Consider the following 18,546-nt stretch of genomic DNA (forward strand, 5'->3'; position numbering starts at 1 on the left):
TAATATATGCGCTGAGCAAATTTGGTTGCGTAGCTTTAGTAATTTAGGATATATGTACATTAAACTTATTAGAGGGCGGAGCCATGCCCATTCTTTAAAAATTGCTCATCCACAGGTGGCTCTTGCTATATTGCCAGGCGTTCGCAATTGCTGAAGCTGCAGCTACATTGGTTCCATTGGGCAAAAACATGTATATTCAGCAAACGGAAAAAAATAATTTGTGCAAAAAATAAATACAATACAAATGGAAGTTCAACGGATAATAACAGCTAAATACACGAACAAATCAAGTACATATTCATACGTGCCTATTTGATTATGAGAGCTTGCAGAAATATCATTTGCATTTGGCTATATTTAGTGCAGATTGCTTTTGCATTTACCACGGATCCTCTGTGACAAATTACAGGTTTACATATTTATTTAGTGCTTAGTTATGGCACTTTATAAGTTTCAGCTTGCACGGACGGACAGACAGACAGTCGCCCTGCTTTCGACTTTTCTTGTCATCTATATATGTATATATATACTTGTATAACCCTATATCTTTTTCGCTTAGTTTTATGTGATACATTAAACCGTTAGGTGAACAAAATTATTATATTAGTAGCATCAGTTTGCAAGAATATACAAATTATACGAACATGAAAAAATTAGAATACAAAAGTTCTTATTTAAATATAAGATAAATATTATTTTCATAGTTTCTTTATAATGATTAGTTTACAAATTAAAATTATTTCCTCACGAAACTACTAATTTATTGAGTATTGCATCCTATTCTATATATATTATAATTTTTAGAAACATAAGTTAAATCGCGGTAATTGCAAAAATGCTGCAAAAAAAGAGTAAGGTTTGCGTGGCCACGTGTGTATATTTTTTAAGGTCTTCAGTGTTTCCTACATGGTGTTACAAGTAGTGGATGTTCGAGCAAGCAAATAACTGCAGCAATATTGCGACAGTGTTGTTTTTCTGCATATACTCAGCTGATACTTATATTGCAACTTTTTGCGTCGAATATGATGCCTTGCTATACTGCCGCAGTGATTGAGACTCGAACATCCCCGTACTCTTTCAAAGCTATCAATATATATTAGAGAAACTGTTCCCTTACGAAAAACACAACAACTGTTTGTCGGGAAACGTTCTCATTTTCGTTTCTCAGTATTTTGAACATACTCATAATCGCTCACCTAACCCAAAAACTTTATTAGATACAATATAATAATTGTAAAATGCATTGCTTCAGAGATAGTATAAAATGAAATAGATTACAACTTTTTAATCAATGAAAACCCAATTAACTAAGTTCAACATTTTCTGAAAATTACCATAAGCTAGGCTTTATTTTAAAAATATATTTAATAAAAAATCCGTTATACATATAACATTAGCTTAATTTTAAAACTATATATTTACATGCTTATTCAACATTAGTTTTTCTTCCTGCAAACATTTTTCTTTACTCCACAACTATTATCAACTTTTTTATTTCCTTTTGCTATTGCGAGTAAAGTTACTAATTTTTTATGCGAATCTCCTACAATCCAACCATGCTTTTGATATTGTTCGCCGCCATCAAACTCTTGGGCACACGTCGCATTAATTTTACCAAAATCTTCATCACTTGACGACGACCAGTAGTACAGTTTTTCAGATGCCAAACGTTTTCGACGTGGGGGCGATTGATGTGATTGATTTTTTCTTCGATTCTTATAACTTTGATTATTAGTGTGTTTCTTATTAACTACAACACTAGTGCCAGGTTCCCTAGGTAATGATTTTGTGTTATTTACAATTTCCTTACATTCAACATGCTTTCTATCTTTATTACTCCTAGTTCTAGAATTAATTTGCTTCAAATCTGATAAATTGTTATCGAATTTTTCCTCCTTCCCTTGCCGCATATCTTTAGCATTTTCTGTGGAAGTGGTTTCCATTTTAGACTCCTTTTTATTTTCCCCAATTAATGCTAACGATTTGGATACAACAGTTTCGGAACTGGCTTTAGCCAACCGTTTTTTCTTATTATTTAGGCGATTAGTTGTACTTTTATGGTTTAATTCGCTACTAATATTATTTTTAAGTTTAACATCGCTGTCAACTGTTGTACAACTACGAGTATGTTTTCCTTTATTCTCCAAGGAATGTATCGGCACATGATTGCTTTGAGCCTTCGATTTACTGCAGTGATAATTTTGCAACTCTACAGAGGCCTCTATATGTCTTTCCTTATTATCAGCTACACACCTTACACTTTTTCTCCTACCAGTTATTAGCTTAGGAGTTTCAATAACTTTATTTTTATTATTGCATGGACTTAAGTGATTCGAGGTCTTTCGTTTTTTTCGGGTTTCTTGCTTTTCCTTTTCCTCTATTAAGGCAATTATATCTTTCGTAGACAAAAATTCCTCATACTCATCTGAGCTCCACATTTCCACCAACTTTTTTGGTCTATTTGTCGCACAACGTCTTTTCGATTTTCTCTGCCCTTCGTTAATTAGTTTGACAATCTCTTCCTGACTCATACCTAATTCCGATTGCAGTCTTGTTATTTCTTTTTGGCTTTTCGAAGTAACATTAGATTTCTTTCGGCTCTCTTTCGATCCACGAGTAAGCGGTAATGGCCTTTCCGTTTGAGAGACTGTCTGCTTTTGCTTAAGTTGCAAGTTTTCAGAGCTATCTAAACTGGTATGCTTTTTTGAAGTGCTCTCGGATCCTCTCACTTTAGGGCCACAATCGCCACGTAATTCATCAAACAATTGATTAATATCAGCTTTGGGTGATGGGTCTTTCTGGATGCCTATACTTTGTACTTTGACAGATGTTTTTGCTTTCGTACCCATATTCTTAAATATGCGATCCATTATGAGCGATTTATTCTCAAAAGTTTTAGCTGTTGCTCGACTAGAACTACTATCCGAGTTATCTTTGATATTTCTTTCGTTACTCACCTTTGGGCTAGGCTCTTCATCGCAACTCAAAGAAGCAAAATCAAAATCATCACGATCCGAATAGCTAGTTGTAGAAATACTGTTATCATCTGTTAGCAAATTAACAGTAGTTTTGGGCTTTTGAAAAGTAATTGTTTCCTTTTCTTCGAGACCGATATTTTTGAACGGCCTCTCAGGTATAACAATTCTTTTGCAGGCTTCTTTGCTATGTTCTCCCACTACAGATTTTATTTTGGAAGAATGCATTATGGTTTTCGATGATGTAGAACTTTGAGCTTCACTACTTTTGATTCGGTCTGCATTGTCATTACCGTCAATACAATTTTTCGGATTATCAACAGCGACTGACGATGTTATATATTCTCGACTTGCTAACCGCCTATATATGGAGCCTTCCTGATTATTTGATATGGAGGTAAATTCTGGAGAATTTGATTTCTCATTCCCCAAGGCGATTTCAGCTAATTCTGTCAGTTTACATACAGCTGGCGATTTGGCTTCCAATTCCTTACACATTGATAAGTCCACATTAGTATTTTCATAACCTTTCATAGCAGCTTTAGTTTTAAATCTAGACGTTGCATTAGTTACCGCTGAAAACTGAGAAATGGCGGAATAGTTAGGAGAAGCAGCGCGTCTGAAAAAAAGCCAAAAAGCTTTATTAAGTATAACATAGTAACTCCGTTGATCACAGAAACTAAGTGATAAAAAATTGCTATTAATTTAGATTTACCCCTTACTTAAAATTCTTAGAACTTAGTCGTGATTATCCAATATTAATGGAAGTTCGCTCTCTTATGATATTTTTAATGAAACAAACTCACATAACGAAACGAATAAAATCAATAAATTTATTAAAATATTTGCATAAGGGACGCCAAATTCAAACCATTAATGGACTGGTCACATTCCATATGGTATTGGCTTTCTACTGCTATTTGACCTAGATACGAAGCAAAATTGTACATTGTATAATGCTACTGATCTGAGTATACTGGATACGTATCATGACCAAACAATCTTAATACTGAGCTGCGCAACAAGAACTTGTAGAAGAAGGAAGGGAGGAAGAGTTAAACTCTTGTATAACCGAATCTTTTATACTCTCGCAATTGTCAAGGATCAAGCCGGAGAATTATTTCCGGGTATTCGAAATATCGAATAAATTACAATCATTATTGGATACATCATTAGGGACACGGTCATATAATCATAGGTACGTCGTATTATCACTAATAATTATATTAGGTTGTCAAATATCTCCCTTCCGCCTTTTTCTCTTTATTCAATGCTTTATAAAAAGTGTTACAGTCTGACGAGTCATCAATGAAGTGTGTGGTCTGGCGTTGTCCTGGTGGAACACTACAACCTTTGCTGTTGGCCAGTTCTGGACGCTTCTGGTCGATCGTCTGATTCAAGCGGTACAGTTGTTCGCAGTGGATGGTAGAATTAAGGGTCTGGCCATATGGGAGCAGTTCATAGTGGATGATTCCCTTCCAATCTCACCTAACATAGAGCAAAGCATTCCTGGACGTCAATCCCGGCTTGGCCACTGTTTGGGACGATTCACCGGCCTCCGACCACGACCTTTTTCGCTTGATATTGTCGTATGTGATCAACTTTTCCCTCGACAGTCACCAAACGCTTCAAAAATGGGTCGAGTTCGTTCCGTTTTAGCAGCATGCCGCAGGCGTTGATTTGGTCCGGAAGTTTTTTTTGCGTCAAATCATGCGGCACCCAAACATCAAGTTTTTTGTGAATTCAGCCTTCTGCAGATGGTTTAAAATGGTTTGGTGACTAACTTCCACGTCACAAGATGCCACATGTCGGTCTAACACGATGTTTTCCATGATTTGATCGGTATTTGTCGTCACAGGTCTTCCGCCGGGTGGCTTATCCATGGTGTCGTCTTCACCCGCTCTGAATCGTCGAAACCATTCGTCCGCAGTTCGAAGTGATAGAGTACCATCTCCCAAAACAGCATTAATCTCACGGAACTTTTCTCTAACGGATTTGCCTTCAACGAAGGAAAACTTTAAAATAGCGCGAATTTTGGCGTTAGTGAACTCCATGTTTACACGTCTATAACTGTTGGACGCAATATCCAAACTAATCATGCATAGCGTCGTTTTGTAGATTATGTCAAGACCTTTGAAACGATGTATAGTATATACGAGCTCTGTAACGCTTTATCCATAGCCGCGAAATTCAAAAAAGAAAAAGGCGGAAGGGAGCTCATTATTCCAGCTTTGGTAGGAGTTGTGCTGAAGAAAGGAATATTTATAGTTTTTCATAAACAGTAAAAAAGGGTTTTCAATGGCAATAAAGAAGAAAACATTAGTAAATAAAATATAATTGGGAATTCAAATTTCTAATTTGTAAATTATACTAGACAAATGCACTTTGTCCATAATAATTATACTTACTGATCTCGAGTGGAAGGAGTGTGCCCAACTTTGTTCAAAATAGTTGGCTGTTGAACAGAGGGACTTCTAAATTCTTGTTGATGGATTTTGGATTTGCCACTAACTGGTTCTATTGTCATCTGCTTTTTGGAGATTTCACCAGGTAACGATTTGAATGTACTGCTTGGGATCATGCATACTGAACTTTTGTCTTTGAAGTTGTAATCAAATGCACTGCCAATATTATTATCTTCGACATTATTTACACATGTTGTTTCCGCCCCTTTCAATATGTTACAACATTCGAAAAACAATCGTTCATCTGGATTGAGATTCAAGCGTGGTGCATTGTTAAAAGGTGGTTTACCTTTGCCAGTATCAAAAAGTTCCCTTTTTCCCGTGATATTGACAGTATGAACCCGTTGTTCCAAGCGATTGGTATGTGGAAGATCAGTATCACTCAATTCAGATATTCGATTTGTATCACTGTTGTCCGTTGGTTTTTGAGAAACTGTGGAATCACTTGGAATATATTTTTGCGTATCTTTATTCGTGAGTTCAATCTGAACTGATGTGTTCTCCATTTTTTTCGATAATAGGTACTCTTGTGCAGATAATTTTGATACATGGGCTAAAGTCATGTTGTGTTTCGTCAATGAGTTCAGTGAATAGAAGATTTTTTTGCACAATGTACACTCGAATTTTTCCGCCGAACTGTCATGAGTTACACGTTTTTTTGGTCTCCGTTTTAACAAAATACTTCTTCGTCGACGCCTTCTTCTGCCACGACCTCTTCCTACATCTTGTGAATAACTGGTATACACACTCATTTCGTCTTCTAAATCCATGTCCATTACTTCTGTATTCGTATTTTCATCACAAATAGATCCAAAATTCGAGCGATCATCGTTAAAGTTTGGAGCACTTCGAACACTCATAGATGTTGGTGGACGGCTATAAAATTTGCTATTTGAATCATCTTGCAGTTCATTAGCTAATTCAAAGCCATCATTTACGAACATAAACTCTTCATTTTCTGAAGACATTATCTTCTCGTTTACGTTTTTAGCGATTTCTGTAAGATAATTATCTTCCTCAACATCACCTATTTCTTCCAAATTCTTATCCTTTTCCGCCGGTGCCGTTTCAGAAAATTCATTATGATCATTTTTGTGTATGTTCTTATTGAGGCGCGGATCACGGCTGGAAATTGCAGTTTTACTTTCAATAGTGAGCGCTTTTTGTTCATTTAAATTCGACTCGACGTTGGCAGAAAGTATACTTGGCCTTAGAAGAGATAGTCTCATAGAAACTGGGGAAGTATTTAATACTTTTGTTTCAGGAACGTTAATAGTAGTCGAGTTTCTAGCTTCTAATTCTGTAAGCTGCTTTTCTATACCAATAGAAAATGACTCAAGTGATGATTTTAATTTGCTTATATTCTCATTGTCCAATGGTTTGCCTTTGCTACGAGATTGTCGTTTTTTAATTCTTTTATTTACAGCACTTTTATCGTCCCTGAATTTCTCATTAGGTCCATTGTTTGTATTCACGAGAGCTGGTATTATGTCTGCAAGCTGGATGGTTTTATTGTTACTAGCATTTTGCTTGTGTTTCACCTTGGCTGTTTTGGTTTTGCTTTGCTCTTGCCTTTGCCGATTTACGCTATCAGTATTTTTATTCGAGTTCACATCATTACTTAGTTGATCGGTTTTAGCACATGTAACAATTCTCTTTGTACTTGACATTAATAACATCCCTGTAACAAACAGGTCCTCACTCTTTTCGTACGCTAAATTTTCCAACTTTTTAAGATTATCACGACGGGTTTTATCAATTTTAAAGCTTTCCAGAAGTTGGTCAGCCACAATAGCAGCTAACTCATTTTTACGTCGACGTCTCTGTTTCTTCGTAGCTTCCACGGTGCTATCGACTTGTCCACAACTATGGAAGCCAGATGACGTATTATTAATGTTGCTCATATTTTCTTCAGTTGTAATGTTTGGATTTATTTCATTTGAAACTTCGACTGTGGGAGAAATGCATTTCTTTTGTGGTTCAGACGGAAGACTTGATGGTTCTTTATCATTTAAGTGCGTTTCATTTGAAACACTTAAATCGTTATTTGTTTTTTGGCATAATACTGTTTCGCTGTTTTGAAAAGAGGTTTCACAGCTTGAACTTTTCGTTTTACAGTCTATAATTGGGATCTCAAGTTTATCTTCAGGCATAACATTGACACTTTTTGAGCATTCCGATATATTAGTAACAATGTTTGTAGTTGTTGCGGCTATTACGTTGAGTTCAACCACGGGTAACTCAGTTTGTTGTAGCAAATTATCTGATGTGTTTTCTGGAGCAATTGATAACGTGTTTGGACGACAATCTACAGTTTTCGATCGAACGTAACGTTTTTGAGGTAGTTGCACCAAAGGCTTCATTGAACTACCATTTGTTACTTCTTCATTTTTCGTTACATCTTCGATACACTTTTGCATGTTTAAGGATGTTTCAGGCAATGGTAAATGTGTCATAAGAATTTGAGTCGACGTTGTAGGGAGCTCTGCCTGAACTGCTTTTCTCTGATTGGCTAGAGGTATTAGATTTACTGGTTGCACTTGTTCAATATTTTTATTGCACTTATTATATTTGCCACCAACATCATCCTCATTATCTGGCAAACTTGCCTTAACAGCATTAATCACCGAATTTATAGCATCATCGATATGATTAATAACTTCATCATCCATTTTTTGAGCATTTTTTCCTTTCATTAAATTATCCTTTTTATTCAATAAAGCTTCTTTATTACTGCCCTTATTTCTATTTGAGGTTTCTGCCTTTGAAGTCGGTTCGTTGTTGTTTTTACCTACATTACGTTTTTTAGCCGGACATTTTGGGATTGAATTAACAAAACTCACTTCATTGCTATTCGAATTTCCGGGATTGCGTATTTGTGGAATCTTTAGCAGTTCAAGATTCGAATAGAATTGCTTATTTAAAACAGCATCTTGATGTGACGCAAGAGCCATATTCATGCCAATAGGAGAAATATTATGGACCTCCATGGGCTTAATAATAGGTAGGAGTGGAATCACAGGCGTTACATCCTTTAATTGATCTTTGTTACATTTTTTAGAGAGGTCTAGGGGTTCATCTTCCAGAATAAAATTTCTAGCTTCAAAACCACAAATAGTTTGTCTTCTCATAGGTATGCCACCCCGATATGGAGGTAAACAAACTAATTCGTTTACATTTGGTTTTTTGATATTTTTCGTATTGGATAAATTGAGTGGTTCCGAATTAAATAAGGGCGCAACAGGCACTATAGGTGTCATTGGTGCTACGGGTACAATGGGCGCCATAGGAGCAACAGGTACAACAGGAGCGATAGGCACCGGCGTTGATAGAAGAGGTGGCTGTGGTAATACTGTTAAGACAGGCGGCTGGGGCAGCGGCGGTATAGGTGTTGGATGGACTTGTATAGCTTGCAATGGAAGATTAAGTGGCAGTGTTGGAAACGGAGGTACCAATTCAGCAATTGTGTTTGTATTTAGCATTGCCGGCGTTGTTTTTTTCTTTTTTTCCACGACTAACGGTGCGGGAGGTTTTGGCAGCAATAATGAAGTAGCATTAGATGAAGCCAAGGATATTGGTGGAATTACGGATAAAACAGAACCGGAATTGGTTGATACTAATTGCGTGGACTGTTTATTTAACAAAGAATATTTATTATTTTCTTGCGACAGATTTATATTTGCTGGTTTCGGGAGGTAATTTAAATTATTTTGAACCGTTGGTTTACATGTGGTTATTGTCACTGTTGACGTTTTTGCATTTGACGCATTTTCTACGATTGAAGTAGACGGTATTTTCGATATAATTGGTGCTGTTGTGGTTGTAGTTTGCAGCATTGCCTCAACTTTAGCTATTGAAGATTGGGGGGGTATACTGTCAACTTTTATTATTTTTCGCGAAAGTGCTTTTCTCTTAGGTGTTTTGGATTCACTGCTTAACTTATTTTTGCTTTCGCTGTTAATTTCTTTTTCTATGCATGACTCATCTTTTTTTAATGAACTTTTTTCAGTCTTTAGTTTTTCCTCCAATTTACCGGTCAGCATCGCAATACAGTCATTAATTTTTTTGCTTCTTTTCTTATTGCAGGTAACATTATCAATATATTGTGAGTTGTTTTTGGTCTCATTGTTTACCGAAATATCTAGAGTCGTCAATTTTTGAAAATCTGTTTGTTGCCCAAATTTATTTGAACGTAAGCTGTCACAGACTCTACTCTCATTCGGAATTGTAGCATTTTCTGTTGAATTCTTTGATGGTTCGTTCGTACTTTCAACAACATATGGTGTGTTACAATTTTCCAAAATTGTTTCTTCATTAATAACATCGCATTTATGAGAAGATGCATCAACTTGAGGTAAAATATTGCTAGAAGTTTGAGATTTTCTATGATTTTCATTTTCTATACTACTTGTAAAACCATTTATATCGTCGTTACTCTCTGTATTCCTATCCACTTTATGTAAATTTTTGGGCTTGTGTTTCAAGAGCATTTTGTCTGATTTATGATGCAATCTTTTCTTAGTTTTGGTAGTTTTATTGGAAAATTTTACTTTGGATTTTGATAGCTTTGAAATTTGCCTAGCCCGTGTAGATCTAAGTCTTCCTTGACTACTGTAAATCTTATGTTTCGTTATAAACTTCGACTTCTTTGTTTTGGTCAACGCCGGGAATATTTTTTTGCAAATGCGTTTCGGCGGTAAGTTTTCCAGCATCTTTTTAATTGATTCAGCTAAAGGAAGAGAAAAAATAATTCTTGTAATAACATGTTAAAAACTACTTTTACGTTACATTTTAATATAAAACAACTCAATTCTTCAAACTACACTTCAAATAAATTGAAGTGTTTAGTATGTCAATATACATATTTTGATGTGATAACCACGATAAAGTAGTCGCAGCATGTAGATTTTTATATGTTTTTTGTTGTAATTCCATAAAATAAAAATAGTTTTTTAGAAATAATTAAACATGTCAAATTTGAGTCGAGTTTAATCGAGCATACAATCTGTTTATTTTAGTTGGCAACCTGTATACACTTGAGCCAATAGAAATCGGAAAATAATCTATTTCAATCAATAAATTCTATCAAAAATAGTTATTTTTCCTGTAGTTTACTTATTCGTAAAATGAAGAAATACTCTCGCAATTTTGAATATTTTCAGATATTCATAGAACTTTATATTAAAAAATGTTGCGAAGGAATTCAATATTCCATATTTGATAGTAAAAAGAAAGGATTATAATGATATTGGACATACTATTAATTTATACTTTAGGCGATATACTTATATGTATATTTTCATTTCTACATTTTACTTCGAGCACCGGATGTTTATAACGGGTCTTTTAATAAAAGCGGTACCAAAGTTAAAAAAAAACGGTTTGGGATATCAATGAAATTCTTCATTCCTGTGAAAACATATTCGTAGGTACTAAATCAGCTTCTTTGTAAAATATGATCGGACGAAAGCATGCCCAACGATTGGAATTTAAGTGTGCTCTGCCCAATCCACAAAAAGGGAGACCCCAGAATCTGCGCCAACTGTCTTGGGTTAAGTCTCCTAAACATCGCATATAAGGTTCTATCGAACGTATTGTGTGAGACATGAATCACACGGCCAACAAATCGATTTGCCTTTGTCAGTGTGGCTTTTGGCTTGGAAAATTAACAACTGGAAGGACCTCCAAAACGAGGTTTCAGACAAGACGGCTCCCTATCGTGCGACTTCTTCAATCTGCTGCTGGAGAAAATAATTCGAGCTGCAGAACTTAATCAAGCAGTTACAATCTTTTATAAGAGTTACAGCTGCTGGCGTATGCCGATGATATTGATATCATCGGCCTCAACACCCGCGCCGTTAGTTCTGCTTTCTCCAGACTGGACAAGTAAGCAAAGCAGATGGGTCTGGCAGTGAACGGGGGCAAGACGAAATATCTCTTGTCATTAAACAAACAGTCGTCGCACTCGCTACTTGGCACTCACGTCACTGTTGATAGTCATAACTTTGAAGTTGTAGATAGTTTCGTATATTTGGGAACCAATGTAAACACCACCAACAATGTCAGCGCAGGATAACTCTTGCCAACAGGTGCTACTTTGGACTGAGTAGGCAATCGAGAAGTAAAGTATTCTCTCGACGAACAAAAACCAAACTCTATAAGTCACTCATAATTCCCGTCCTGCTATGTAGTGCAGAGGCTTGGAAAATGACAACAACTGATGAGTTGACGTTGCGAATTTTCGAGAGAAAAGTTCACATTCGATGGAACGATGAGCCGTATGAGATATATGACGACATTGACATAGTTCAGCGAATTAAAAGACAGCGGCTACGCTGGCTAGGTCATTTTGTCCGAAGGGACGAAAACTCTCCAGCTCTGAAAGTATTCGACGATGTACCCGCCGGGGGAAGCAGAGGAAGAGTAGGACCTCCACTTCGTTGGAAGGACCAGGTGGAGAAGGACCTGGCTACGCTTAGAATATTCAATTGGCGCCAAGGAGAGAAAAGAAGAAACCACTGGCGCGGTGTTGTTAACTCAGCTATAATCGCGTAAGCGGTATCTACGCCAATTAAGAAGAAGAAGGTACTAAATGAGTCACTCATTGCATTCCGAAAAAAGGACGATTTGTTGTGGTTTTTGGCCCGGCGGCATCATTCTTCCGAGATGATCAAGACCGGCACGTTGCTGTGAATGGGAATCGCAACCGCTTAATGATAACCGAATATTTTTTGCCCGAACGGGATCCCACAGGACGGCGCCGCAAACCACACAGCGAATGTTTCAATCGAATTATTGAAAACCAAGTTTAGTGAACGTCGTGCGATTTGGCGTCGGACTTCTGCAAGCGTCCCAGTGGTAGCCATGCAAAAGAAGTCGAGTTCTATATATAATGTCATCGAATGTACTTTCATAGGAATAAATAACTTCATTGATATCCCAAACTGCTTTGGTTTTATTTAATAAACCTTTGTAGCGCTCCTATTGAAAAACCCGTTATTAAAGTCTACTTAATTAGCTCAAATTAATTTCATTAAAACCGACATGAGCGCTTAAAGTAAGGTGAAATGCCCTAAGCACTTCATAGCGTATATTAAAGTTTTAACATTATTCTGTTATACTCGAGATCATATTCCCACGTAATTTTGGGAAGATAACTCACATACTGATTGAAATAATAGGCATAAGGTATGCTTTTATAAGGAAAATCATTATATATGGTATATGGAAGCCGGGGTAATTTTGTGGACCGACTTTACACATTCCTGCGTTAAATTGTAGTACCTATGTATATCCAATTTTATACGTCCATTTGATTTTTCTAACCTTATATACTGATTGTTATATATGCTATTTGTGTGCTGAATTCTTTATATTAAATATATGGGAGATAGGCTTAGTATTGCCTAATAAGTTAAAACTTTGATGCCCTTCCCTAATTTGACTCGCTTGACCAAATTGCGCTTTTGTTTCCTAATTTCCGGTTAATTAATGGCACCCTCTATGTTTCCGATTAATTGGCGTTATGCGGGTATGACAATGGTCCGGTAATGTCTCAATTTTTACTCAAGTTAGAGCTTGCACAAACGAATGGACAGACACCCGGCTTACAACTCGTCTTCTCATCTATTATACATGTGCCGAGAGTATAAAACTAAATTTGAATACTATCTTTTTGCTATTGAAGAAACATTTTCTAACACAAAAATTATTTATACAATATATCTAGTCTCCATGAATGCTTACCATCACTGGGACGCTGTCTTGATGGAGTTTTAACTTTAGAAGAAGAAATGCTTTCTTCAGTGTCATTTGATGGTGGCGATGGTTTTGAGATTTTTTGAGGCTTTTTGCGTAACTCCGCAAAATTATGCTTGTTCCATGAGCGCCGTTTTTTCGATCCACAATAATAACGGTATTTTCGTTTCTTCGCTAAAGACCATATATAATCACCTGAGCAATCTAACATGTGCCGATATAAATCCAACGTTCCATTACACCTGCGAGAGCATTTGGAACATTTTGTAGAAATTGAAGCTGCCTCCTTATATTTGAGATGCATTTTCGACGGTGCTGTGAAAAGGGAATTCGACGATTGCATACTATTAGATGGTGATCCGGTGTTAATGTCTAAGGTGGTTTTTGTGTCAGTGTCACACTCATCTGTGGTTGTGCTATGTTTAGCACCGTAAACATTTAAAGTGCAACTATTTAAAGTCGATTGTATACTATCAGAAGAGTCATCATCTCCTGTTGAACCCGTTAATAATCTTCGACTTAGGTGAATCAACTCATTCTTTTTCCAACCAATTTTACGTACAAAATTCGAGTTATTGTAACTTTCATTGCCATAATAGCTGAGTGCTCTATTAGGTATAAATAAGTGACACAGCGAGTTTCCTGCCAGTAACTCGCGCCCAACAACCTCATAGTGCGTGGAAAGAACATGCGAATGGCGAAACATTTTATGCTCCTCTAATGATTTCAACTTTTCGAACTTTGCACCACAACACATACATAGATAGCATCGTGGCCGTGCCCATTCTCCACTTAATACAAACTGTGTTCGATTAAAATTAGGTTCGTGATTAGGTGAAAGTTGAAGTATGGAAAAAAAGGTTTCATCGACAAATGATTGAGTCAGAATGTTAAATGCTCCATCTTCCTCACTATTTGGCATATGGGATAATATTCCGAATTCATCATTTTCGATTTTGATTATTGCTTGCTCATTTTGTTCCAAGATGATATGAGGTAATAAACGCATGTCCAAAATATAATTAAGTTGTTCATTTATTCTTTGCTTTTCTTCACGTATACTTTCATTCGAATGGGAACCAACATTTAAAATATATTGTTGTATTTCGTGTTTTCGGCGCATAGATAGTTGAGTCCACATATCCAGTTTTGATAAATCGCGCAGGCCCAACATTGGTTGCTTTATTTTCTTTACTATTTTTCCCCCTTCATTTATTAACTTAAATTTTTTCACACTATCCCACTTCCACTTCCAAGAATGCTTTGTATGTGGTCTCCGAATTTTGGATAAAACTGCATCTCCACCATATTGTTCTGCAGTTAAGAGCGTTGGAAAAGCTGTAGTTGTTGACAGACTTGTGGCAGCATGAATCTCACTATCTATATTATTTCGATCCTCTGGGACAATGGGACTTTCAGCCAACGTGCTTCTAATAGTTGGTATTTGATGTTTAATCAAAGAAATAGATGAATTCATATTCATGGCACTGCCCACATTTCTCGAAAGCTTCCCATCCAAAAAATATAATAGATTATGTCGAACATTTGAAACAACATCTCTGTAAAAGTTTTCATCGAATACACTGGACAATATTTCCGTTCTTGTCGGCATACGAAAAACCACTTCCGCATCACCACTCTCTCTCATTGCATTTTTTCCAGATTTATTACGTGCTTTGACTGCTGTCATATAAACAGATGGCTGATCAGGCTTCAGTATTGAGTCTGAGAGGATGCTATCTTTTCGTGAACGAATACCTTTTCTGCTATTAGGTAGTCGATTTTGTGCTAGTCCTAATCTAGATAAAATTGGTTCTTCAGCACCCATTATTGTATTGGAATTCGTGGGGATAGCGTCCTCAGTAGATGTAGTCAGAATGCTAATAGCATTAGCATTCTTTTGTGGTTTAGAACAACGTGGTTTTGACATTTTAAATTTATCTCGACAGCTCTTTTCAGCATCCTCCTTTTCCGATATAGTTAAATCATAATCTTTGCATTTTAAACTATCATCTGTGAAATGTGGTATATCCTTATGAATGGTTTGCATATGCTGGGACAATTTGGAAATATTTGGAAAGCGTTGTACACAAGCTTTACATCCAAAATATTTGTCCGGATGGCAATCAACGAAATGAATAAAAAGATCGTTTAAATCCTTAATCGATGCCTCAATTTGATTAGTCCTAGATCGTTTGCAGTATGTACATCCTGGATATTTGGCTACTACGATGCCGCATGGATCTCCTCTCTGTTTCTTTGAATCGCTTAGTACTGCCACTTGTGAGTTGCGGCCACTACATCTGCGATTCTTATGTTGAATGTGAAACTTTTCTACATGTTTCAGTTGCATTTTGTAGGACGTGAACTTTTTATCACAGTACAAGCAAAGAATTCTTACACTTTCTTCAACAGATGATGTGCAGTCGTCGAATTCCTGATGATTTGAACCAACGTTGTCACAGACAGTTCCAGCAAATTGTTTATTACACAAATTGTTTCCATCTACTCCTTTTTCTTCGTTATGGGTACTTTTATTACTATATTGATTTTTAATTTCAAAACTCAAATTGTTTGTTTTAAGTTTCTCTATAAATCCACTTAATCGGTTCAGAGGCAAACTACACATAATAGAAACCGGGGACTTATTTTCTTCCTTTTGAGTACAAGACTCGTTCAATCTCTCATCTTTATCCAAGTAAATAAGTTTATTTTTCTTCTGACAACTTCGTTTTGATGACATTTTGCTGTCGGGACCAATTTTCTTGCGATTTGTTTGCTCCTCAGAGACTTTGAAGATATCCGAACTGCTTCGCAGTCCAAAGCGAGACATTTTGAAACTGCGCAATGATGCCGTTTAGCTGTAACAAAAAATTAAATATATTAATTGAGCAAATTATTGAGTGACAATTATACTATATATACATATACATACATACATTAAGCAAATAAGCAAATTTTCTATTTATATTTAAAACATTATACTATTTATACAAAAATGTTAATTAAAAATACAGTGGTGGCCTTATAATTAGAAACGATATGGTAGAAAAAATCAAATTGCTGTATACTTTTTATAAGACGCGCACTGTAAATTATGAGTACCGCTATGCATGGTATAGGTTTTGCTAAGTAAACATATGGCTATTTGCTAATTGGTTATTAAAAAATTTAAATATTTCCCGTTTTGTGTTTATATTTTCGATTTTTTTTAACTTAGAGATAAATTATACTCCGAAAAGCTGACAATAATTAAATACGTTTTAGTTATTAGAATGTGCAAAAAAATGTCATGTACTTCAAAAATGGGGGAGTTAGTTGTGAGGTGCTATCTGAAGGAGACATTATCAATTCGGCTATCGCTCCAAAGTTCGCTTGCTCTAAAGAATGATGTTTAGAGCTATTCAATTGTATAAAAAAACAACAAAGCACAAAACCTGCCAAGAAGTTCAGAACACGAAAAACCACTCTATCAGAAGACTGGTTAATTTGTAGTACGAGCAAAATCAATGTTCATGACTTCTCGTGAAATAAAGGCTAAAGTAGGACATAAAATTAATGGAGACATTTCACTTCGTACGATAAGAAGGCGCTTACAAGAATCGAACCTTCTTTGCAAAAAGAAATTCTATCGTATCATTAAACTAAATAAAGAAGCTGTTAAGATTTGCAAAGGATATGTTAAAAAAAAAAATCCCCAATACTGGAATAGAGTACTCTAGACTAGGGGCATGCGAATATTTGAAATTTCGAATTATTCGACGCGAATCGAACCGAATTATTCGATTCGAGATTCGACCCGAATATTCGCATTATTCGAACTATTCGAATTACTCGAACTATTTGAATAGTTCGAATAATTTTAATATTTGACTATTTGCATGATTTTTTAATTAGCGCAAGTAGTATCTGAATCTCTGCCATGCATCTGACGTACATTTGTCATTTTCGTTTAAAATTATTATTTAAATTATTCGATCCGAGATTCGACACGTATATTCGCATTATTCGAATAGTTCGAACTATTCGAAATATTCGATATTTGACTCGACTCGAACTGGATTCGCATACCCCTACTCTAGACTGACGAATACAGGTTAAATTTATTACAGTCCGATAATGATTTGTAAGATAAGTAAGGCGTCCTTCAAACATGGAGTGGAGTTGGCCCAATAGTACATATTCAAGGGATAATGGATCAACATCAATACCTTGAAATATGCCAATCCATTACATTTTCCAGCCTGACAATGACCCAAAACACACTTCAAGGATAGCTTTTGGCAGGCCTCAACAAAGTCTTGATACCACCCTAATTGAAAACTTATGGGCAATTGTGAAACGAGATATTAGAACAGAAAGCCGCGGACGGTTTATAGCATATGGCAGCTATATGTTATAGTAATCCGACCTGAACTATTTCTACGGATATTATTGCATTGCCTTGGATAACAACACTGGTAAACAAATGCAGAAATAGCTACATATTTCTTCACCTATAAATATTTTGCTATGAGGATTTTTGTTAAAAACAGGTAAGAAAGGGCTAAGTTCGGGTGTCACCGAACATTTTATACTCTCGCATGATAAAGTGATAATCGAGATTTCATTATCCGTCATTTACATATTTTTTTTATTTTGCTGTAAAATTAATTATATTAGTAGTTCCTGAGATATGGTTTTTGGTTCATATGTGGGCGACGCACTTTTAGTAATCTTCAACATAACATTTGTATGGGAGGTGGGCGTGGTTATTATCCGATTTCTTTCATTTTTGAACTGTATATGGAATGAAGGAAACAACTCTATAGAGTTTGGTTGACATAGCTATAGTAGTTTCCGAGAAATGCAGAAAAAACTTATCAGGGGGTGGGGCCACGCCCACTTTTCCAAAAAAATTACGTCCAAATATGCCCCTCCCTAATGCGATCCTTTGTGCCAAATTTCACTTTAAGATTTTTATTTATGGCTTAGTTATGACACTTTATAGGTTTTCGGTTTTCGCCATTTTGTGGGCGTGGCAGTGGGCCGAATATGCCCAACTTAACCTTCTTATGGAGCCAAGAAATACGTGTACCTGTGTGTGTGTTTCATCATGATATCTTCATTTTTACTCAAGTTACAGCTTGTACGGACGGACGGACAGACAGACATCCGGATTTCAACTCTACTCGTCACGTTAATAAATAAATAAATAACCCTATATCTGACTCTTTTAGTTTTAGGACTTAGAAACAACCCTTATGTGAACAAGACTATAACACTCTCCTTAGCAACTTTGTTGCGAGAGTATAAAAACAGCGATAGATACATATATTAGTGTTATATTATTTTATTAACCAAAGTGT

The 18,546-nt window shown here is 36.0% G+C and overlaps 1 protein-coding gene across 1 annotated transcript; it reads right to left on the reverse strand.

Annotated features, from left to right (window-relative positions):
* Positions 1–1,308: 1,308 nt before the first annotated feature.
* On the reverse strand, positions 1,309–16,059 carry LOC105233345 (uncharacterized; the record flags this gene model as incomplete). Its single annotated transcript, XM_049462103.1, is given in 3 exon segments — positions 1,309–3,594; positions 5,384–10,169; positions 13,187–16,059. Coding segments are annotated over 3 exon segments (9,789 nt in total). The 3' UTR covers positions 1,309–1,436.
* Positions 16,060–18,546: the final 2,487 nt, after the last annotated feature.

This window comes from Bactrocera dorsalis, unplaced genomic scaffold (assembly GCF_023373825.1).
Source record: "Bactrocera dorsalis isolate Fly_Bdor unplaced genomic scaffold, ASM2337382v1 BdCtg290, whole genome shotgun sequence".
Lineage (NCBI taxonomy): Eukaryota > Metazoa > Arthropoda > Insecta > Diptera > Tephritidae > Bactrocera > Bactrocera dorsalis.